Below are 25,214 nucleotides of genomic sequence, written 5' to 3'. Positions count from 1 at the left end.
TTTAAAACGTTTAAATTTTATATTAATGTTTATCTCTTCAAAATATATCTAAATAAAAACACAATCAAAATGTCCATTCCGGAAAAAAAAATCATATATCACACTGAAAAACAAGTCAAAACATTTCCTGATTGTCAACGTCATTACATCGCGTCAAATTTTAGCTGGTACTTGTAGTTTTCTATTCGTGTCGTTCCCTTTCGCTGCCGTTAAGCGACTGACATTATAAAACTTCATTACCCATAATTCCTCAGGTTCTTCAGGCCTTTAGCGTCCTTTGTAGGGGTAATAACAGGGTAGTGGCACGAAAGACCAGCCTTTTGGAGGTCTTCTTTTCCTTAATATATATTTTTTTGTGCCGATATATAGAAATATTGATTAAGCAGATTTATTAACTAGATTTGAATACCGGAAATCCCCAAAATGGTAAGTTTGATTCTGTGTTATTAGTTACTAGCATCCAGAGTAGCTAGTCTAGGCTAGGTGACATTAGCAGTCTTGCTAACTAATGTATCGATAATGGAGTTGTAATGAATGAATGAATGGTGCAATGAAGTAAGTAATATATAATGATTTTTAATCAATTTCATTATTATTTGTTTAAGAATTTGGTACAATTTGTGTCTAAAACGACGAGAACCAACGACGAGTTCGTTTTAGAGTAGACTAAGCTACATACACTTGTGTTCAAAATAATAGTCCAACACGACTAACCAGATCAATCACTGTTTTTGGTGGAAATTATATTACTACATGGCAAATAATTTACCAGTAGGTGTAGTAGAGTTATAGAAAACCAACAGACCCAACATTCATGATATGCATGCTCCTGAGTCTGTGTAATCGAATAATTAAGTGAAAGGGACGTGTTCAAAATAATAGCAGTGTGGAGTTTAATTAGTGAGGTCATTCATTCTGTGAAAAAACAGATGTCAGTCAGGTGGCCCTAATTTAAGGATGAAGCCAGCACATGTTGTACATCCCTTTCTCTCTGAAAACCTGAGAAACATGGGTCGTTCCAGACATTGTTCAGAAGAACAACGTGCTTTGATTAAAACGTTGATTGGAGAGGTAAAACGTATACTGTAAAGAAGTGCAGAAAATGATGGGCTGCTCAGCTAAAATGATCTCCAGTGCTTTAAAATGGACAGCAAAGCCAGAGAGACGTGGAAGAAAACAGAAGACTACCATTCGAATGGATTGAAGAATAGCCAGAATGGCAAAGACTCAGGCCAAGTTTACATTAGACCGTATCTGTCTCGTTTTCTTCGCGGATGCACTGTCCGTTTACATTAAAACACCTGGAAACGCCGGGAAACGGGAATCCGCCAGGGTCCACGTATTCAATCCAGATCGTGTCTGGTCCGGTGCTGTGTAAACATTGAGAATATGCAGATACGCTGTGCTGAGCTCTAGCTGGCGTCGTCATTGGACAACGTCACTGTGACATCCACCTTCCTGATTCGCTGGCGTTGGTCATGTGACGCGACTGCTGAAAAACGGCGCGGACTTCCGCCTTGTATCACCTTTCATTAAAGAGTATAAAAGTATGAAAATACTGCAAATACTGATGCAAATACTGCCCATTGTGTAGTTATGATTGTCTTTAGGCTTGCCATCCTTCCACTTGCAAGTGGTAAGTGATATGCGCTGGGATCACACACACAGCGGCTCAGTCCCGAATCACTGCTCGTGCACTTCACTCGCGCGCTCTGTGAGCTGCGCAGGGCCGGAGTGTGCATCCTCCAGAGGGCACTCGCTGTTCAGGGCGGAGTGATTTGGAGCGCAGGATGCCTGCGGAGCCGAGCGGAGCCGTGTATTGGCGTTGCTGTGTGCACACTAATCATTTTAAAAACGTTAATCTGATGATCCGCTGATACGGTCTAATGTAAACCCCACCTCAGCCAATGATCAGCTCCAGGGTGATGAAAGACGGTCTGAAGTTACCTGTGAGTACTGTGACAATTAGAAGGTGCCTGTGTGAAGCTAATCTATCGGCAAGAAGCTCCCGCAAAGTTCCACTGTTAAAAAAAAAAAGACGTGCTGAAGAGGATACAATTTGCCAAAGAACACATCGACTGGCCTAAAGAGAAATGGAAAAACATTTTTGTGGACTGACGAAAGTAAGATTGTTCTTTTTGGGTCCAAGAGCCGCAGACAGTTTTTCAGACGACCCCCAAACACTGAATTCAAGCCACAGTACACTCTGAAGACAGTGAAGCATGGTGGTGCAAGCATCATGATATGGGAATGTTTCTCTTACTATGATGTTGGGCCCATTTATCGCATACCAGGGATCATGGATCAGTTTGCATATATCAAAATACTTGAGGAGGTCATGTTGCCTTATGCTGAAGAGGAAATGCCCTTGAAATGGGTGTTTCAACAAGACAACGACCCCAAACACACCAGTAAGCGAGCAGCATCAGGGCTCAAGACCAACAAAATGAAAGTTATGGAGTGGCCAGCCCAATCCCCAGACCTTAATCCGATAGAAAACTTGTGGGGTGACGTCAAAAATGCTGTTTCTGAGGCAAAACCAAGAAATGCAGAGGAATTGTGGAATGTTGTCAAATCATCCTGGGCTGGAATACCTGTTCACAGGTGCCAGAAGTTCTCAGAAACCGTGGTTATACAACTAAATATTAGTTTAGTGATTCACAGGAATACTAAATCCTTAAGATTTTTTCAGTTTATACAGTAAATATTTGGAGTTTGTAATGAAAAATGCAGACACTGCTATTTTTTTTGAACAGCCCAATGTTCATTTTTCTTCATTTTCTGTAAAGTAATTAAAATATTGATACATTTTTCTTCATGTTTTGATGTAGAATATAATGTGCAGTGTTCCCAATGCATGGAAATAAAAACTATTATAAGGATTTTGAGCTTTACTCACGTTTTTAAACACACCGCTATTATTTTGAACCCAACTGTAAATGAGCTCTCTAATGTTAACCCTGTTATCCATGCTTTGTGTTTTTAGTTATTTAAAACATTAAGAAGTCTGAGGGACATTTTAAAACTAACACAGGTCCAGATCTGTGCAGGAAAACCCTCCCAGCTCAGTGTACATTAGTATACATCCCTGATCAGGTCTGCTGTGGTCAGCTGCCAAGTTATTGGAGAAGAGGGGGGAAAGAAAGAAAACACAACCCCACCCTGATTTTTTTTTTTAATTACCTTCTACATTTTTATTTTTCTCTCTTTTAGATTCGCTTCATTCTGATCCAAAACCGAGCAGGAAAAACCAGACTGGCCAAATGGTACATGCAGTTTGATGATGATGAGAAGCAGAAGCTCATCGAGGAGGTTCATGCTGTAGTGACTGTCCGAGATGCCAAACACACCAACTTTGTCGAAGTAATGTTCTCATTTCTCATGTCCTGTCTAGGGTTGCAAAGGGGCGGAAAATTCCTGGAAAATTTCCGGAAAGTTTCCATGGAAACTTTGGTACGGGACTTTTGGGAATTTTCAAAAAAAAAAAAAAAAGCACTGGAATTACGGTAATTTAGGGGAATTATTTTATTTTATATACATTTATTTATTAAGTCATAAACAAAAATCTCATCTCATCTCATTATCTCTAGCCGCTTTATCCTTCTACAGGGTCGCAGGCAAGCTGGAGCCTATCCCAGCTGACTACGGGCGAAAGGCGGGGTACACCCTGGACAAGTCGCCAGGTCATCACAGGGCTGACACATAGACACAGACAACCATTCACACTCACATTCACACCTACGGTCAATTTAGAGTCACCAGTTAACCTAACCTGCATGTCTTTGGACTGTGGGGGAAACCGGAGCACCCGGAGGAAACCCACGCGGACACGGGGAGAACATGCAAACTCCGCACAGAAAGGCCCTCGCCGGCCCCGGGGCTCGAACCCAGGACCTTCTTGCTGTGAGGCGACAGCGCTAACCACTACACCACCGTGCCGCCTAAACAAAAATATAAACATTTTATTTTGTCATCAGCAGACATTATTGCAAAATGGAGACAATTAAAACACATGACTGATTTTTTGGTAAGAAGAACTTTATCAATGCTTATTTCTTTTATTGAACAAAACATGAACGTTTGCCAATATGTTGCTTACAGCTCCCACTTATGGAACAGAACAGACAGAACGTAACTCTCTTTCTGACTCAAAAACTCAAATTCAAAATGTAAAATGAAAAATGTTTTCCCCTTCGAAAAAAAAGTCTTGAATGTCAAATAAAGTCTTGCATATCAATGCAAGTTTTCTTACATGAAATGTTCATAGGAAGCTTTCATTTAGCTTATCTGGATTCCCATTAAACTAGCACAATTTGCTGTAACTAGCATCACAACCTAACTACTTCAATGAAATGGCACAATTCTAATTTACAAGTAAATTAGCACTAGATTTATTCTACTATACCTTTTCATTTTTACTTAAATACCATAATAGATAAAAAATCATCCTCAAAACTTACTTGATGGCATGTAGTCCTTTGTCTGTAATGTGTGATCTCGGCAGTTTGTATTTAAAACAGTTCTAGCTCTTCAGAATTCTAGAAGTTATTGTGCATGTGATAGAGGGATGCAAAATGCATGTAAGGGGTGTGGCTTCAATGGCTCCTGAGAAAATAACATGTTTTGTCCATGTGAGTGAGTAACAGCGTGCTATGCACAACTTTATTCCCATAAATCTGCCTCTTTTAACCAAGATTATGCTACAATATTTTTTTCTACTTACTTAATTGATGTCCACTTTCAAAATTCCCAGTCTTTTCCCGAAAATTCCCATGGAAAATTTCCACCTTTGAAAATTCCCGGAATTTTGCAACTCTAGTTCTGTCTCTCCTGGCTAGATTTAAACACTCCTCTAAAGAGCACGGGGATATAAAAATCCAAATCTGCTCCTGGATTTCGTGACCTCTGGTAGTTGATTAAATGTGGCCAAGCTTACGTTCACTGTTCAACAGAGTGCTCGGAGATGATGCTAAAAATAGTAACACTGCGGTCTGCGAGGCCATCTTGGAAGTCACTCGTTCCAGAACGCTCAGAGTACACATCAGCTATTTGCATTCACCGATTCGTTTCCGCGTTAGAGGGCTTAGAAGCTTGGATTTTTTAAGAATTTAGACATCTGAAGTGATGGAGCACTACTGTGAAAGTTTGGATAAGCAGGCACGGGAGCGTTATGCTGAGAAGTTACGTTTCATTGGGAATGTAGATCCATACACTGTTAGTGAGAAGGAATGGAAAGCTGACCCCAGCTTGTTGCCGCACGTGACATGTACATCGATCTTGTGAACTATCTAGTGTTTCACCCAAGTCCATTTTGTGAACTAAAGGATTTCCAGAACTACAAGAGCATGGAAGCATACGATAGGTTTGTGTCCGGTTGGGTCCGCGATGTGTCAGTGTTATAACTATTATAATTATTATCAATTATTTTAGTCAGTGAATAAAATGTAGGCCTAGTATGTAACTTGTACTAACAGCATGTGTACATAAACATTACTAGGCCTCGATCTTAAATGCCATTTGATGCAACAATGCACTGCAGTAGACATCTCATCTCATTATCTCTAGCCACTTTATCCTTCTACAGGGTCGCAGGCAAGCTGGAGCCTATCCCAGCTGACTACGGGCGAAAGGCGGGGTACACCCTGGACAAGTCGCCAGGTCATCACAGGGCCGACACATAGACACAGACAATCATTCACACTCACATTCACACCTACGGTCAATTTAGAGTCACCAGTTAACCTAACCTGCATGTCTTTGGACTGTGGGGGAAACCGGAGCACCCGGAGGAAACCCACGCGGACACGGGGAGAACATGCAAACTCCACACAGAAAGGCCCTCGCCGGCCACGGGGCTCGAACCCAGGACCTTCTTGCTGTAAGGCGACAGCGCTAACCACTACACCACCGTGCCGCCCTGCAGTAGACATAAGCTACCTAATGTGACAAATATATCCATTAATCATTGCTGAAAGTACATAGAAAAGATAATAGTTTGTATCACATTTATTTTAGTAACTATGAAATTCAAGACAATTTAACCTACCGGTCACAAAGTGATCGGTTAATGGCAGCCAGCCACTGTCGTCTCCTCCGCTCGCTTTTCTCCTGTGCTGCAATTCCCGGGTTAGTCACGACTTTAGGGAGTCTGTGGAAGCTTTTGCCACCCTTTTCCCCCCGGCTACTACAGCCAACAATGACACACGTATTCGGCATTGTCACCCCTTTTTGCTTCGCTGAACAACGACAATGCACTGACACAGCCTGACCCAGGCGACCTTTGACTTCCAATATGGCCGCCGCTGGGTTTGCGCTGACCTTGAAGCACTCTATATTTTTTCACAAACCCATGACGATCTGTAGCCTGGCCATGTGCCTTTGTTGGTTTTGCGTCACTTACCAGTACTTATGAAAGTAGGAAGGAGTTCTCCAGCGTGAGTGTGGTGATGGTGACTCGTAATGCACGTATGTCCATTGCTAGTCAAAACGACCAAATTGATTTTCTTTGATACAGAGAAAAAGAAACGGGTCTGTAGCGTATTTTACGTGTCTGTGACCCTGTAGCTTGTCCGTCTCATAAGGTTGCTTCTGAGTACGAGACGTTTGTAAATCTGCAGTAACAATGCTGATCGACCCGAATACGTTAATCTAAGTGAAGATCTGGTACGTTCATGTTGGTGCACATGTTGTCTGATGACATTAAAATATAAGAAAAATAAAACCCCACTAATATTCTATGAGGCATTTGGTGCACTGTGTATTACAACAGCATGATGTTAGAGCCGGTGTAGTGAGCCAAACGCGCTGAGCCGGAAGCCAGTGACTGAAGATGGCGACTGGCATGAATCAGTAAATGTAAGGTCCTTAAGCTGCCGGGAACAAAGGATGACATTACATTATTACTGTAAATCTTTGATTTGTACTGATTTGGAAAAATAATATTGTCCAAAGACCTTTGAGGATTCTGTGGTGCTGGTATTTGATACCGTGAAAACGAGATTGTGGATTGGTTAGTGTACTGTCTCCATCATGCTAGGCATTATCATTCTTTGAAAGCTCAAGAACCAAAAAGCGACATGTTTACTCCTTTAACATCATAAAAAAAGGCAACCCTGGGGCAGTGTTGTCGTCAAGTCACTAAACCTCGAGTCCGAGTCCAGTCTCGAGTCACCAGTGTTCAAGTCTGAGTCAAGTCCAAGTCATTAAAGAAAATTTTGAGTCGAGTCCGAGAACAAGACTCCAAATGCACTATTTGACGGTGGTTGTTGCTGCCTTTATGTGAAACCATTTACGGCACGTGCGTAAGAGTGTGCTTGGTGCGTGCGTGCTGTCCGGAGCACGCCCGAGAGTCTATCTGATGCATGCGCCAAGGCACGCAGGTGTGACACACTTGCACAAAATTCATACAAAAATTGATTTAGATATAAATATCTTTTGGGGCGGCACGGTGGTGTAGTGGTTAGCGCTGTCACTTCACAGCAAGAAGGTCCAGGTTCGAGCTCCGTGGCCGGCGAGGGCCTTTCTGTGCGGAGTTTGCATGTTCTCCCTGTGTCCGCGTGGGTTTCCTCCGGGTGCTCCGGTTTCCCCCACAGTCCAAAGACATGCAGGTTAGGTTAACTGGTGACTCTAAATTGACCGTAGGTGTGAATGTGAGTGTGAATGGTTGTCTGTGTCTATTGCCGCTTTTCCACTACCAACGCGGCTGAGTTGGGCTGAGCCGTGCCGTGCTGAGTTGGGCTGAGTCGAGCTGAGCGGGGCTATTGGAGTTGCATTTTGACTACAACCGCGCTGAACCGTGCTGGATGGAAGTGGGTGGACACATTGGGTGGAGTTAGCGAAAGTGGGTGGACGTCACGTGATGTCGTTAAGCAGCGCAAACAGTGACATCAGTGATCTTTTAAGCGGTAGTCTCACGACCCGGATAGTAAACAATAAACATGGAGGACATGGAGTCGTTAGTGTTGCTGGTCTTGGTGCTGTGGCTTGTTGTCACCGACAACGCCAACAGATACTGGCAAGAGCGTATAGATGAGGTGAGGCGCATAAGGCTTCAGAAATTCTCGTAATTCGGAATTCTTCTTCTTCCGGGTTTACGGTGTTTACAGATCCCAGCGTGCTCGCGGGGCGTGTGTGGGCATGTGAGGACACTCCTCCTCACCAATCAGTGCACAGGAAAGTGTCTGCTCACGCCCCCAACCTCACTCGGCTCGCTTTGGCTCGCTTCAGCCCTACTCCAAAACGGTGCGAGTTTTAGGGGCTAAGCAGGGCTGAAGCGAGCTGAGTCGTGCTGTTTTTTGGTAGTCGAAAGGCAAGCCGTGTCGGGCTGAAGCGAGCTGAAAAAGGGTAGTGGAAAAGGGCCATATGTGTCAGCCCTGTGATGACCTGGTGACTTGTCCAGGGTGTACCCGGCCTTTCGCCCGTAGTCAGCTGGGATAGGCTCCAGCTTGCCTGCAACCCTGTAGAACAGGATAAAGCGGCTACAGATAATGAGATCTTTTGCTAAATTATGGCATGTTACAAAAAATAAAGAAAAAAAAATCAGAGTCCTCGTCTCCAATTTACGAGTCCGAATGCAATTAATGCACAAGTCCAAGTCATCAGTGCTCAGGTCGAGTCACGAGTCCTTAAAATCAGGGCATGAGTTGGACTTGAGTCAGAGTCCTGGACTCGAGTACTACAAGCCTGCCCTGGGGTAACTTTGGAAAGCACTGGGGAAAAGAATGACGAAAGGCGTTTCAGCATTTTGCACCGCAAGTGTTTCTGGAGTGATTTTCCTCATCTGTAAAGCCCCTTTCACATACAAACCCTGCTGATGTATCGGGTAAAAAAAATACAATACGGGATAAATTTTATTCCTGCTCAGTCTTCTGTACCAGGCGTCATGTATTCCCACCTGACTGGGCTGGATATGAGGTATAACTCGCGAGACGGCAAGTCCATATTGTTACGAAAAGCCCAGACTGAGACATTAGCTAGTTAGTTCGTTAATGTATATTTGGATTATGTAGGTGTCAGTAGTTCTGTCGCAATATCACACTGCATCATTTATATCACTGTGTAGTGACGTTACGACTGGTCACGACAAATTACGTTACATTATATTACATTAATAGCATTTAGCAGACGCTGTCAGCCAGAGTGACGTACAACATCCCCAGAGCAGCCTGGGGAGCAGTTGGAGGTTAGGTGCCTTGCTCAAGGGCACTTCAGCCATTCCTGCTGGTCTAGGGAATCGAACCTGCGACCTTTTGGTCCCAAAGCTACTTCTCTAACCGTTAGGCCACACATTAATGCATCGGTTCTGATTCCCAATGGAGCTGTGGCAAGAGATTACTGTTTATGTTACGAGGTCACCAGGGGATAGGTTAATGTTTCAGATTTAGCATTTTGCTCCCATTCCAACACGACACAGTTACAGCGTAATGGCAGTAAACAAACAATTTCCATCATGAGCGTGAATGGCGTATATGTAGCATATTTCACGGAAAGCGTATCTCACTGCCACTTTCACCAGCGTTTAAATAGATGGTATGGATTTAAACACAACATCCAAGAAGTGTTGGAGGCTTTGGGTGGCTATTAACATATAGTATAGACCCCTTTCACTGACGTCACCCGAAACCGGAAGTAAACAGACCCTGCGCCATTTTGGAAGACCAACAAACTTGTGATTAGGGGGGAAATAACGGCAGCGGTATGTGAACCCACGAGAATAAAGTGGAGTGGTAAACGACTTAAACAAACAAATCTGAGCTGTTTTATTTATGATTTATTGGCCCAACAGTAGACTTGAAAGAAACCTGTGTGAGACTTGGCAAAAAACTGTGGATATAATGGATAAGTCTGTGCGTGATCTGCGGACACTTTGAGGTAAACAAACGCAAGAAATTCAGATTTAAAACATGCTAAATTGGCCCCAAGTTGATAACTGTATGAGGAGCAAGCCTCCCAGACTTCTACAATTTAATAATAATGATAATAATAATAATAATTTAGGATGGTTTGGGGCTTGCTCGCTGCTGCCAGGTTGGTTGTTGAGTAGCCTGACTGTTTTTTTTTTTTTTTTTCTTGCGTGTGGTATCATTGTTGACGCGAGGTTGTTTTTTGAACATGCCAATGCGGACACGATTTCCCCTGATGAGTTATGACTTCAGACGCGATGCATGTGTGGAGTCCGCGTGATATGTGCGTAAGATAGGCTTCTCATGTGTTGGAGATCAAGCACCCCCCCCCCCCCCCCCCCCCCAAGGGAAAAAAGGGACCCCCCGAAAATATCAGCATAGTTCGAACACTGAGTGTAGGCACTGGGTGTAAACAACAAATAGTTTACAATGTCTGGGTAGCAAACAGATGGCAGAATTGGTGTCAGGTCCTCCTTATGTTTCCATTCTCCCTTGCCCCGAGTCTTATCATATGGGTCAAACCCATCAATCACAGCCAGTTTCTCCACATACCGTGCCCTTTCTGCAACTGGTAATGTACTCACATAACCAGAATTATCAGCCATCGTGTCACTTCACTCTCGCTCATACTTTGTTTTATATTGTGAGTGCATGTACTTGGTCTTCCAATATGGCGCCTAACAAAATCTCGCGGCGCAGTGACGTCATGTGAAAGGGGTCTATAGTATCTGTGGTTTTGCCATTATAATGACCGCTAAAGTCTGTATAAAGCCTCCAGAGAGTTAACCGGCCACCTAACAGCTTGTAACCTAGGTTTTGTATTTAGAATACTATCATGCCACAATTAGAAGTTCCTTTCTAACTAACAAGTGAGCTTTGCATGCAGGTTATGTAAAAAAAAAAAAACTTTAGTTCCAATGTCATGATCCTGGAATAATTTGCATGTCAAATATGAAGGGCTCAAAGTCATGGCGCCAAGAGCACAAGATCCCAATCTGAGCTTGTACAGAATGCTCTGAGGATTAATTTCCCCCAAAAGAAGTAATGAAAGTCTGTTATGATTTAATATGTGAATTTAATGGTGTGTTAATAAAGTTCCCCCAAACACCAATCTACATAATTGAAATTTCTCAACCATTTTAAAAAAAATACCTCCAGCGGTACTGTGTGTGGTGAACAAAGCATCTCCTGATCGTGTGTTTCTCTGCATTGCAGTTCAGGAACTTCAAGATTATCTACAGACGCTATGCTGGTCTGTACTTCTGTATCTGTGTGGATGTCACGGACAATAACCTGGCCTACCTGGAGGGCATTCATAACTTTGTGGAAGTAAGTTGCTTGCTTGTCTTTAGAAACGGTCTGCTTTACCTCTCGGAGAGTTACAAATCATATTACACACACACACACACACACACACACACACACACACACGCGTAACAACTAAAATGGACTTCATCTTTACGTATTGCTACAAATTCGGTTCCATCCCTTATACCGTTTTATTTTTTTTGCGTGGGAGTAGGGTTGACATATAGTGCACAAGTGGTAGCATCTCACGAGTTTTCAAGATGTACATCGCTTTGGATGATTAAACTGCGGCGCTGTTGAATTATTCCATCTGATTGGTTGAAGCTGTTGATGAATTTTCTCTAAACTGACAGCAATGTAATTCGAATCACAAGATTATATTAATGCATTCATTCTAATACGTTATCGTTTCTATAGTAACAACTCGTGTATATTGAGGTTTTTCACCTGACGTCACAGGGTCACGTGACGCCCCGGTGTCCGCCATTTTGAAGGTCAAGCTACATACTAACGCTGTAGACAGAGGGAGAACCAGCTTGAAAAAAAAACGTGTTACAGACACCGGATCCAGTGTAAATAGCTGCCGGAGCGCGCTCCGGCTTGCTCCCCCTCAAATTAAGCAGCGCGCTCCGGCTTGCTCCCAGAATGTGCTGCTTAATTTGAGGGGAGCAAGCCGGAGCGCGCCGCTTAATTTGAGGGGGAGTTAATTTAAGTTTGCTAGAACTCAAATATAAGATTATTTAGCTTACTTTGAGACGCTTTTACTAATTTCAAGCCTTAAATTTTCTTATTCTATTGGCAGATAATTTTGCTCATTTTAAGCATTCAATTCTAGAAAGAAGCAAAATTATCTGCCAATAGAATAAGAAAATTTAAGGCTTGAAATTAGTAAAAGCGTCTCAAAGTAAGCTAAATAATCTTATATTTGAGTTCTAGCAAACTTCTAATAAGAAATAATAGATAAATTCACCCATATTAAAGATATTTTCTCTCAACAAGAGATCATTTTTTGCAGTGCACCATTCTGTGTAAACTCTAGAGGTTTTTTTTTTTTTTTTTTTCCTGAGTATTTCAGCAGTTTCTGAAATACTCAAACCAACACCCATGCCACAGTGAAAGTCACACTTTGCGATCACGAGTTTTCCCATTCTGATGTTTGAAGTAAACATTAACTGAAGCTCTTGATTTGTATCTGCATGATTTTTATGCATTATGCTATTCTCAAGGGATTGGCTGATTTAGATCTCATCTCATTATCTCTAGCCGCTTTATCCTGTCCTACAGGGTCGCAGGCAAGCTGGAGCCTATCCCAGCTGACTACGGGCGAAAGGCGGGGTACACCCTGGACAAGTCGCCAGGTCATCACAGGGCTGACGCATAGACACAGACAACCATTCACACTCTCACCTACGGTCAATTTAGAGTCACCAGTTAACCTAACCTGCATGTCTTTGGACTGTGGGGGAAACCGGAGCACCCGGAGGAAACCCACGCGGACACGGGGAGAACATGCAAACTCCGCACAGAAAGGCCCTCGTCGGCCACGGGGCTCGAACCCGGACCTTCTTGCTGTGAGGCGACAGCGCTAACCGCTACACCACCGTGCCGCCCATTGGCTGACTAGATAATTGCATAAAACAGCAGGCGGATGGGTGTTCCTAATAAAGCGGCCAGTGAGTGTATAATGCTGTAGTATTTAAAAAAAAAAAAGTGAATATATTATCATGACATGCCTTGCAGTATATTTAACAAAATTTACATGAGAATGGCTAAAATGATAAAGGTTAACTTTTCTTAATATTCAAATCTCAATTTTCTCAGTCTTTTCACTGATAATTTTAAGCAGACTGAATCATTCAGTACGTCTCAACATTAGCAGTAAATCTGTATTCAAAAATTGATTAGTTTTACATTTCTAAGTGAAGCTGTGATGTCATGATGAGGGATTGTGGTCGATTATTAAAATTAATTGTAGATTTGGATTACAGCAGTGCCACAATTCATCACATCAGCAGAAAATCTATCGATCTATAACCACTCTGATTGATCCAAGTGCTCATTTTCAGCTGATATTTCAAGAGTGATTTAACAAACTATACAGGAATGTGTGTTACGAGTGTGTTATGAGTTTGTGTCCACATTTGTAAAGTTGTGTGAGTGATTCCACTGTCCAGCAGTTTAAGAGCGCAGTGACCTGGAATGCTGAGACTTCCTCTGTCCTGCAACTGTCCACGACTCCCAAATCTCTTCTTCCCCCTGCATTACACTCGCCCGATAATAACCTTTACTCGTAGTGGAGGATAAATATCGCTCAGTCTTCAACATTTTTTAGATGAAGGCTGCTCTTTGTGGATATTTAGTGTTACTGTGCTCCTCCACTATCCGGCATGTACCAGACACACAATTCAGTGATCTTACCCATAACTCATTAAGTTGACGCAGGTCGGCCATGAACTATGATTGGCTGGCACAAATGTAATTAAAAATGTTTAATAACCTCCATTTTTAAATGTAACTCTATATTTGGAAGAAACTAATTTAATAAATTGACAGAATTAAAAAAAAAAAACTTCATGAAATAATTTGAGATTTAATATAGCCTCCAGTTTGAGAAACACTGGATTAGATTCGATAAAACTTTATTGATTTATTGTAGCACAGTGCTCTTCATTTTCTACAGCTGTGCAGTTCACGTTTCCTGTTGAAATCTTCTAATTTAACAGATTTCACCTAAACCTCAATAATGCAAAAACAAGTAAGTATCGGCTCTGGACCTGGGCTGAAGAATCCATGGAAATAATTGTAAAGGGGTCCCTGACGTCCCAAAGTCTCTTTTCTACTGTTTGGTTTTACTCCCTGCCCAAGCAAATGGATCATTTGCACAACACAATAGCATTACTGTATTGTCAGGAGATCACATCCTGACACTGCCAAAGTCATCTATGTCCAGGAAGCAAAGGAGCAAAATTGATTCTGCTCTCTGGGTGGGAGGAGTGGAATACTCTCTCCTCTGTCAATCACAGCAATGTCAGCCAATCATGGGCATCTGTGAAGCTGGTGTATGTAGAAGAGGGATGATGGCACTTTCCTCTGAGTGTAGGGGGAAAAAGGATTTACCAAGACAAGCTTCTCGATATTACAGTTAATTATAATAAATAATAAGTCTAACTTGAGGTAGCACTGTCGCCTCACAGCAAGAAGGTTCTGGGTTCGAGCCCCGTGGCCGGCGAGGGCCTTTCTGTGTGGAGTTTGCATGTTCTCCCCGTGTCCGCGTGGGTTTCCTCCGGGTGCTCCGGTTTCCCCCACAGTCCAAAGACATGCAGGTTAGGTTAACTGGTGACTCTAAGGCCAAGTTTACATTAGACCGTATCTGTCTCGTTTTCTTCGCGGATGCACTGTCCGTTTACATTAAACCGCCTGGAAACGCCGGGAAACGGGAATCCGCCAGGGTCCACGTATTCAATCCAGATCGTGTCAGCTCCGGTGCTGTGTAAACATTGAGGATACGCGGATACGCTGTGCTGAGCTCTAGCTGGCGTCGTCATTGGACAACGTCACTGTGACATCCACCTTCCTGATTCGCTGGCGTTGGTCATGTGACGCGACTGCTGAAAAACGGCGCGGACTTCCGCCTTGTATCACCTTTCATTAAAGAGTATAAAAGTATGAAAATACTGCAAATACTGATGCAAATACTGCCCATTGTGTAGTTATGATTGTCTTTAGGCTTGCCATCCTTCCACTTGCAAGTGGTAAGTGATATGCGCTGGGATCACACACACAGCGGCTCAGTCCCGAAAACACTGCTAGTGTGCTTCACTCGCGCGCTCTGTGAGCTGCGCAGGGCCGGAGTGCACACCCTCCAGAGGGCACTCGCTGTTCAGGGCGGAGTGATTTGGAGCGCAGGATGCCTGCGGAGCCGAGCGTATCCGTGTATTGGTGTTGCTGTGTGCACGCTAATCGTTTTAAAAATGTTAATCTGATGATCCACTGATACGGTCTAATGTAAACATGGGCTCAATTGAGCGTAGGTGTGAGTGTGAGTGTGAATGGTTGTCTGTGTCTATGTGTCAGCCCTGTGATGACCTGGCGACTTGTCCAGGGTGTACCCCGCCTTTCACCCGTAGTCAGCTGGGATAGACTCCAGCTTGCCCGCGACCCTACATAGGATAAGCGGTTACGGATAATGGATGGAAGTTTAACTTGTATAGCACCTTTGACACCCAAGGTTGCTTTACAATTACAAAACAAACAGGGGAGGGGCGGAAAAAGAGAGACCACCAAAAGTGATCAGGCTGTAATTCCAGTGGTGTAGCTGCTCACAGTCCTACTGAAAGGTGCATGAATGTAAGTGCCACGACGCCACCGGGAAACAGCGCTCAGAACAACATGCCAGGGAGCCACAGAGCGAGCACAAACACCGCCATGCAAAGCGCTGGGCAACCCTGATGTTGAAGAGAGCAACAAGCACACCACAGTCCATAGTGAGCAGAGCACGTGTCAGTCATGGTGGACCAAGGCCTGGGGAAACCAACGCCCAAAACTGGGTCTGGAGCTACACCATAACCGGCAGACGAAGAAACAAAATCAGCAAAAACATTCAAACAAACATCAAACCATACAAACGAAGTGGCAGCCAAAACGCGCAGTGTACTCTCAACTGGAAATGTTTTTAAATTATTAAAAAAAAAACTATAGTCGGTGAGGTCAAAAGTGGTAGTGTTCCTTAAATGCGAAGTAAAATATGGATGTTCCTGAAAAATAAGATGAATGGCTGTTGTCTCTACTCAGAAGAAAAACTTTGCACGAGGCGCTGAAAACTAGAAGAAGAAAAAATAAATCCAACCAATCAGGACAAGATGGCGTCTCTCTCTGCCCGTCAGTCATATTGTGTGGCTTCAGAAAGGTCGCCATCTTGCACCGTCAGCACCATTTGTGCATTACAGCCTTGACGTGTTTTAAGGCTTGACATGTTTTTGCTTTGGACGTTACACTGAAGAGACTTCAACTAACTTCTACCAAAATCACTGACTACTCCTTTAAAGTAGATGTGTCCCATACAGCGGTGCTCTGCATGAGACAAGGACAAGCCCATGAATTGCGCCTGAAATTCTGTTCAAACCTTGAATAATTCTAAAATTGAAATATTTCGGATTTTTGAAACTAATGTTTTTGGTGTGGAATTTGATAGACTGTCATTTTAAGTTGTGCAACTTGTTCGTTATTTCATATCTTATTATGCTTCTCACCTTTCGACAGGTCTTAAATGAATACTTCCACAACGTGTGTGAATTAGATTTGGTCTTCAATTTCTACAAGGTGAGTACAAAACTCCCTACAGTCTTAACACGCACAAACGATGAGCGGTATTGACATTTTTAGGCTGAGGCCGAGATAACGCCGAGGTTGAGTACTCTAGAAAATAAGGCAATGCAAAATATACCGAGCCTGGAGTACAGCATTACCATGGCAACAAATATTTGATGTCTAATTACAACAATCATACAATTAAGCACATGCACATCATTTCAGCTTGGAGGAGGCGTCCTATAAAGGGAGAACTGTAAGCAATTAAGGAGAGCCTGTGATAATTGTGTTCAGCTTCTTCACCGCTAATTGCCTGATTGTATTTTTAAAAACTGCCTAATGGACGAGATTTAAGAAAGCTGCGCCCAGGCCAACAGCAGCAAGAGTGCTAAAGAAAGCGTCGTGCAGGAAATTAGCCCATCTGCTCATAATTACAATTCACACGTCTAATCAGATGCTGAAGGACTTCATATCATATCTCTGGTTGCACTCATTTGAGCCTGATTTGACCAACTTCAGTTTCTCTTAATGAGGTATTTTTCCAGAAGAAAAATCTTATCTAATAGGCGTGGGTGATGCAGCAAAAAAAAAGTCATAATTATGATAATTAAACGGTAAGGTGTTGACTAATTGTGTGTAACAGCAGCTCTGACAGTAGTGCTGGCTGTATTTCAGACTCGTCTCGTTATCTCTAGCCGCTTTATCCTGTTCTACAGGGTCGCAGGCAAGCTGGAGCCTATCCCAGCTGACTACGGGCGAAAGGCGGGGTACACCCTGGACAAGTCGCCAGGTCATCACAGGGCTGACACATAGACACAGACAACCATTCACACTCACATTCACACCTACGGTCAATTTAGAGTCACCAGTTAACCTAACCTGCATGTCTTTGGACTGTGGGGGAAACCGGAGCACCCGGAGGAAACCCACGCGGACACGGGGAGAACATGCAAACTCCACACAGAAAGGCCCTCGCCGGCCACGGGGCTCGAACCCGGACCTTCTTGCTGTGAGGCGACAGCGCTAACCACTACACCACCGTGCCGCCCTATTTCAGACTCACAACTTTATATTATACACTCGGCCTAATGTTGTTTCTAGAACAGCTTATACACAGGGACTTGTACGGAGTGCTGTTCATAATCTAACACTAAAAACACGACAGTTTAAACGGTGATGATAATACATTTTATTTATAAGCGCCTTTCAAGGTACCCAAGGACACTGAACAGTAAAAAACAAACAAAAAGCAAAATAATAGAATAACAATAATAAGAAATCAATAATAATGTTATTAAAAATCAAAGAGAAAAGGCCAAGTGAAAGAGATGTGTTTTTAGCTGTTTTTTGAAAGAGGACAGTGTTGAGCATTGGCGTAACGCTAGTGGCAGGGCATTCCACAGCTTAGGGCCATTTACACTGAAAGCCCCGTCACCCATAGAGCAGAGCCGAGAGTAAGGGACTGCTAATAGGTGGACGTCTGTGGAGCGAAGATTTAGAGGTAGCTGATATGGAGTTAGGAGATTTGATAAATAGGGAGGGGCAAGGTTATGTAGGGATTTGTAGACAAGTAAGATAATTTTGTACTGGATGCGGTATTTAACTGGGAGCCAGTGCAGGTTGTAGAGAATAGGAGTGATATGATCCCGGGGGGGTGGCACGGTGGTGTAGTGGTTAGCGCTGTCGCCTCACAGCAAGAAGGTCCTGGGTTCGAGCCCCGTGGCCGGCGAGGGCCTTTCTGTGTGGAGTTTGCATGTTGTCTGCGTGGGTTTCCTCCGGGTGCTCCAGTTTCCCCCACAGTCCAAAGACATGCAGGTTAGGCTAACTGGTGACTCTAAACTGACCGTAGGTGTGAATACGCCTTTCATCCGTAGTCAGCTGGGATAGGCTCCAGCTTGCCTGCGACCCTGTAGAACAGGATAAAGCGGCTAAAGATAATGAGATGAGATGATCCCAGGACCTGGTGTGAGTGAGTACCCTAGCAGCTGAGTTTTGGACATATTGCAGCCTATTTAGTCACTTGGCTGGGATGCCATCGAGCAGGGCATTGCAGTAGTCCAGTCTTGAGGTGACAAAAGCATGTACAAGCGTTTCAGCTGCAGATGAAGTTGAAGAGGGACGGTGATGTTATTTAACAACCAAAAACGTCTGATCTAGTGAAGCTTCCTGTTTCTCAGTAATATGATGAGCTGTGGCTTTTTTTTCTTATTTACTTGGAGGGAAAAAAAAGGCTGGCCCGATATTTATTCATAACTATAAATAGATAGAAAAATATGATCTTTCATTCATAAAGAAAAATGCTGCACTTGGTAAGTTGCTGTGGCATAAGACAAATAAAACATTTTTGGAAAATAATCAACTTCGGGGTGGTTCCGACATCAAACCACACAGACTTTGATTATTTTACTATGATTGCACATGCAGTCGTGCATTCTTCCTTATTTACTTGCATACAAATAAATGTTTATGATGTCCGCATTCACTAGATATGAGCAAATGATTGGCTACTCTACTACTGGCTATCCGCTCATATACCGTGAGTAGAGAAAAACAAAATGGCGACGCATGTTGCTGAACCAACCGAGGATGAAATAACTACTCAAACAAAACTCCAAAAAATATATTTTAAAAAAGCAAGAAAATATGGAATTAAAGTATTTGATGGTAAGAACTTTTTTTTTTTTCAAGAATTATTATAGCATTTTTCACAAATTGCTACTGTCATTTTGCCGGTTTGTTTACAATCTTCATCTTTAATCATTTTTTTTAAAAGACTGGTTCAAAAGCTCAAAGAAGTGTGAAAATTACAGAATTGAAATGTCCAAGGAAGAATTAAATAAATATCTAAAGCTATGCTATACCTCGGCAAGATGGCACTTTCTACAGAAAAAAACCCACTAAAGTCAATTCGTGCAGCCATCGATAGGTTTTTAAGAAGCCCGCCTAAGCAGAAATGATTTGGTTGGACATTTTGTATGAAGTTCTTATTTATTGAATTTGCAAAAAAAAAAAATGCTCCGTTTCTCAAAATCCAGTGAATGTGGATAGAATAAAAGTTATTCCACTCAGTCGTCATACATGGCTCATGTACGACTTGATTTCATGGACTAATTGTTAAATGACCAAGGGAAATATCTGTCTAATATCGATCCATCAGCTACTATGGTTAATTGTGAATTTGGTCACAGTGATATCTGCATAATGTGACTGATTTTATTGATGCATCATATCATCATAGTTCCCACCTCCGAATGGATAACAAAGGCAGTTGTAGGAGCAGTGCTTAATTTGTGAAGTGAGAGGTCCCGGAACGCAGGAGGTGGGTGGGTCCGGCGACTCAAAAAACAAAAAGGCGGGGGGTGGTTTACTATAACTTTACGCACACGCGCTTATTCATCTCATCTCATTATCTCTAGCCGCTTTATCCTTCTACAGGGTCGCAGGCAAGCTGGAGCCTATCCCAGCTGACTACGGGCGAGAGGCGGGGTACACCCTGGACAAGTCGCCAGGTCATCACAGGGCTGACACATAGACACAGACAACCATTCACACTCACATTCACACCTACGGTCAATTTAGAGTCACCAGTTAACCTAACCTGCATGTCTTTGGACTGTGGGGGAAACCGGAGCACCCGGAGGAAACCCATGCGGACACGGGGAGAACATGCAAACTCCACACAGAAAGGCCCTCACCGGCCACGGGGCTCGAACCCGGACCTTCTTGCTGTGAGGCAACAGCGCTAACCACTACACCACCGCGCCACCATGCGCTTATTGTGTGTGTAAAAAAAAAAAATCAGACATTATGAACTTAGAAAACACTTTAGTGATGAACAGTTACAGACAGTAATATGTCGTGATATTATGTTATAAAATATTATTTTTTATTAGGCTATATATTAAATTATATATTACATTTATCTTCTAAAATAATAGACTGTACTCATATCACAACCGGTTTATTTCACCATTGGAGATCAGATCACACAAGACATGAGTTAAATGACTCATTTTAAGGATTTAAGTCGGGTATTTAAAAGCAGTGCCAGCGGGACTTCGTGGCTCAGGTGGATAAGGCGCCATACCATAAATCCGTAGCTTGGCAAGCCAGACTAAATGTGAATATTTAGTCTGGCCTCGATCCGTAGACATTTCCGAAGGGGGTGGGAGGAACAACCCGCTGTCTTTCAAACTGTCTCTGTGCGTATAGGCCAACGCTCTGACCAATCAGCGCAACAGTGACTGTGACGTAGTCAGAGCGACAGAAAGCAGTGGGGGAGACCTTGAAATAAATAATTTTTCAAAATGCGTATTAATTAATAAACAGGTTCTAGATATTAAGAAGTTTGGAGATAATGACCACAAGTTTGGAGTCTGTACCACATACACTCCCCCCCAAGTGTTTTTCAAGGGTTTGCTTAAACTGTTTTTGAGAGTTTTTATTTAGTGGTGTTTGGTGAAATAATTTCCCTTAAATTTAAAATGACGGGAAAATAAGAAACAATCAAAAAGTAATGTTTCAAAGCTGTTTATTAATTCTTCGTACTGCACAAACTAGCCCCATCCTTTTGGCTACGAGCGGAGCCAGCTGGTAGATCAGACTTTTGCCATAGCCGGTCGGCAAAACAGCGAAAACGTCCTTCTTGAAAAGGAATGAGCGGAGAGCCTCTTCCTGCTCATGTTTCAACGAAAACTCCAAGTCTAATTCTTCTAAAACTGATTCCAAAGTGGAGTCAAACGCACGCTGTTCACTAGCCGTAGCCATCTTTCCTGCTGCGCTTTCTCCAGCGTCACGCAGCTTTGTTGTCACTCCTGCAAAAGCCCGCCCAAAGAATCCAAACAAAAACCTTGCGTTGTGATTGGCGGACACGATTTGATGCCCGGGGTGTTTGTTTTTATGGTGCGAGGCTAGACCCACTCGCTAGGCAAAAATACTTTTGGCCGCTAGGCGGGTGGGTCTAGTTTACTAGGCTAATAAATCCGGGGACCCGGGTTCGATTCCAACCTGCGGTCATTTTCCGAGCCCTCCCTGTTTTTCTCCTGCTCATTTCCTGTCTCTACACTGTCCTAAAGGTGGAAAAAGCCCAAAAAAGAGAATAATTTAAAAGCAGTGCCAGCAAATATAAGTGCAATCAATTCAAGTAATAGTTAAGAAATAAAGGGTTTACAAAACAAGTTGGAGAATTCATTTAAAAAATTTTAGTAAGCTTTCTTGTTTTTTTGGCATTTTTTTTTCCACAGCGCAAGCTAACGGCTACAAAAAACCCGGTGTTCTATTGAGCGGAAGTATACACCCCATGTCCCCCCCTTCGCATAGATTTTGTGGATGTCATGGGAGAGAAATCAACAACAGATATAAAAATCAAAACCGAACACTAAACAAATTTTTATTTACTTATTTAATTTATTGTTTGATTTTTTTTTCCCTTTGTGATGGTCACGGAGGTGATCTGATCCATTTAAATAGCTACCGGAACACCGAATGAAATGAAAATAGCTGCCGGATCCGACGACGGAGGTTCCGGATCCTGTTCCGGCTGAAATTAAGCCCTGTGTAGGAGACCATATGATGATTTCACTGACCTATCTTCCAGACAACAAGCAAACCTGTCTTTTCTTCACCGTGTGTTTCTCTCTCAGGTGTACACAGTAGTAGACGAGATGTTTCTGGCTGGAGAGATTCGAGAAACGAGCCAGACAAAGGTCCTGAAGCAGCTGCTCATGCTGCAGTCACTGGAGTAGAGACGTCACTGAATCACAGCCATACCGCAGCAGCAGCAGGAGGAGGAGGAGGATCCTCTGGAACCTGCTGAAAGCCAGTCTATATTGTTTTGTGTATAGATGTTGTCAATGAAACGTATATAAAACCCAACATTTCAGCCTCTTAAAGCTGTGCTATGTAAGATTTTTAAGAGCGTGAGCGTTTATAATGCGGAGAGAGATGCCGGAATGCAGTTGAAGAATGAAAAGCCTGATATGAAATCTTGCACCTGATTTCTTCAACTGCCTTGTCACCCGTTCAGGTGTTTTAATAGCAGCTTTTTTTTTCATTAAGACTTTATTCAATGATCCCAATCCATTGTCACTACAGGAGTGTAAATGACTGAAATGCGTTATAACACTTTTATATAGTACAAGTTGACGGCTTTTTAGTCTTTTGAAGGAAGGGATCAAAATGGCATTGGCTATTTTTGTTCCCTTTGCTCACTCGTGGTGCGTTCGGTTTATAATTCCATGGATTTCAAGATTGGACATGCATTTTTGTGAGGCCTCTGGAGTCAGTATTGACTCACTCCCACCCCCGGTTGTATTTTTATGTTGCAAGGTTAGAATTTTGCCACACAAGTATGCATGACTGATTTGTCCCTGCATCTTAACCCATTAACACTAAACTGCTGAATAACCAGCATGAGACATAAAACCCATAATGGAACTGGAATTTCTGAGAAACTACGAGACAACAAGGAGAAAACCACACTTTCATTGGAACACCATTAGTTCTTCTGGGGCTTTTTGTATCGTGCGTCCATATGAGTATACGTTTGAGTTCAGTCATACAGTCGGAAACTAACAGCTTCATTCCAGTAGCCAAACGTCTGTCTGTCTGTCTTTGCTTAGTTACCAGTACTAACATGCACACAGTCGAGCCCAGACTGTTCAGTATTAGCCCACTGGCTATATGAGCATCTAAGCCAGCTTGAAGAAGTTGAGCTATTAGCGGTAATTGTGGTGTGTTGGCTGAATGAACAAAAGCAGGCAGTGATGGGGAGCTTGTTTAGCCAGCAAAGCTGAACAGAGCTAGCAGCACTCACAGGGAAAAATGCACAACAAAAGACTGCATCTACTTTTTATCTTCAAATTCTGTGGCTCTGCTCCCAACTAGCGCTTCCATAGCAACAGCTCTAACCAGCCTCGAGCCGCTTCCTTTTTTTTTTTTTGGGTTTTCTGGATTCTGATTAAGCTTAGACCTGGACCATTACATGCATAAACTAACCATTCCTTAGTACTTTGCTTAGCTCTGTACTAGGCTTCATCAGAATCCATGATTCTGCTACGTTAATTGTTTAAAGTTTTTCCACATGTCTTCATTTTTCTTCTCAATGTCATTTTTCATTGTTCTTTTTTCATCTGAAATAAATATATTATGCACTTGTCCTTGTGAGATTGCAGAGTGAAGGTAATGTTTTTATTCCCTTTGTTCAGATCAGTATGTACCCATAAAAGAGAAATAAAAAGTAGCAAAATTTAGTTTTTTTTTTTAAATGTTAGATATATGTCTTTAATCCGTTTTAATTAAATTGACAATGAGAAATGATTTGCCCAGTGTGTGGAATCTGGAGAAAAGGGTGTACGCTTGTGTTGTGCTGTAGCACTATCTGCTGGTGGAGGATGGAGGTTATTCAGGAGGTCGATCATCTTGAATAAATGTTTAGTAAGGTTGAGGTTAAAGGGGATGGGTAGGTTAAATTACATGATGTGAACCAAATAATTACTGAAAATTTTAATTTTGTCACTTCCCATTAAACATGTATTAAGACAAAAAAAAAAAGCCACTAATATTAGCACAGTATAAGTGAGTATATACTTGGGTGCATCAGTTGCCCCCTAAAAATGAAAAGTTCCTTCGATCATGATGCATTTTTGTTTTTATGCTGCTTTTGGTAAGAAAACACACTGGGTGAAATATTTTGACAAAATTCAAAAGTTTAATGGTGGCACCAAAAGCTCAAAGTTATGGAAAAAGCTGCTATTTTATGACTTATGACAAAATTTCGATCACTTTTCATGAAACATTATGGCACCTTATAGAGTATACCAAATATCTTAGATACACAGTTTTAGTACATATTCTAAATATATTATCAAGCACAGTTTGAGTTTTAGCTGTTCATTGAATCATTGTTCAACTACTTTTAAACAATACAAATGTATTATGAATCACATTAATGCTTCTCAATCCCTTGCAAAGGTTCTTAACATGATCTCTGGGTCACAAGAAATCAATAAATGGAGTCCAACATTGTGATTCAAACCTTACGCGAAAACAAAATCAGTGTTTTTTTGGCAAAAAATGAACCTCATGGTGCCACCATTAGACTTTTGAATATGGTCAAAAATTTTTACAGGATGTCTTTATTGGTGAAAAGGAACACCCAAACAAAAATGCATCAGATTTTATGAACGTGAGGGCAACTGATGCACCCTAGTGTACGGTAATACTAACCAGCCCCTAACATTTACCATCAGCCATGAAAGCAGTTCTGTGTAGTGTTTGTTTAAAGTTGGTTTCTGAACATATTCAAAAGGCTAAACTGTCAGAATAGCAAAAACGGGTCACCTCTTTATCAAAACATTTTCCTAAGTAGCAAAAGCCCCCCACGTCAAATCCTCAGAGAAGTTTTATCCGCAGTAATAGTATTTTTCCAAATATAGTGAGACATTGTGTGCATGTTGTAGACTCTACAAATTAGTTGATTAATACATTCATGAGTTGTCACTGCAGTGCTGTAAATTAAATCAGGCGATGGAAAAATGAGTGGCCAAGCAGACGTGAAGTAAAGCAAGTGAAATGTACTTTGTTCGTTTGGAAATATTTCAGACTAAATGAAGCCAATATTCTAACCAGCTGCACACTGTGTAAGACTACACTGGGGAAAGTCGTCATCGCTCTTGGACTTTAATGGGAAGTTGTGTG

At 42.3% G+C, this 25,214-nt stretch overlaps 1 protein-coding gene across 1 annotated transcript; it reads left to right on the top strand.

The window, feature by feature from the left end:
* Window positions 1-256: 256 nt before the first annotated feature.
* On the top strand, window positions 257-23,765 carry ap2s1 (adaptor related protein complex 2 subunit sigma 1). Its single transcript, XM_060944208.1, has 5 exons — window positions 257-426; window positions 3,214-3,363; window positions 11,118-11,231; window positions 16,470-16,529; window positions 22,160-23,765. Exons 1-5 carry the CDS (start codon window positions 424-426, stop codon window positions 22,259-22,261), a joined length of 429 nt encoding a protein of 142 aa, XP_060800191.1. The 5' UTR covers window positions 257-423; the 3' UTR covers window positions 22,262-23,765.
* The last annotated feature ends 1,449 nt before the right edge of the window (window positions 23,766-25,214 follow it).

The sequence above is a fragment of the Neoarius graeffei genome, chromosome 17 (genome assembly GCF_027579695.1).
Source record: "Neoarius graeffei isolate fNeoGra1 chromosome 17, fNeoGra1.pri, whole genome shotgun sequence".
Taxonomy (NCBI): Eukaryota; Metazoa; Chordata; class Actinopteri; order Siluriformes; family Ariidae; genus Neoarius; species Neoarius graeffei.
This window is presented reverse-complemented; position numbering and strand designations above follow the sequence as displayed.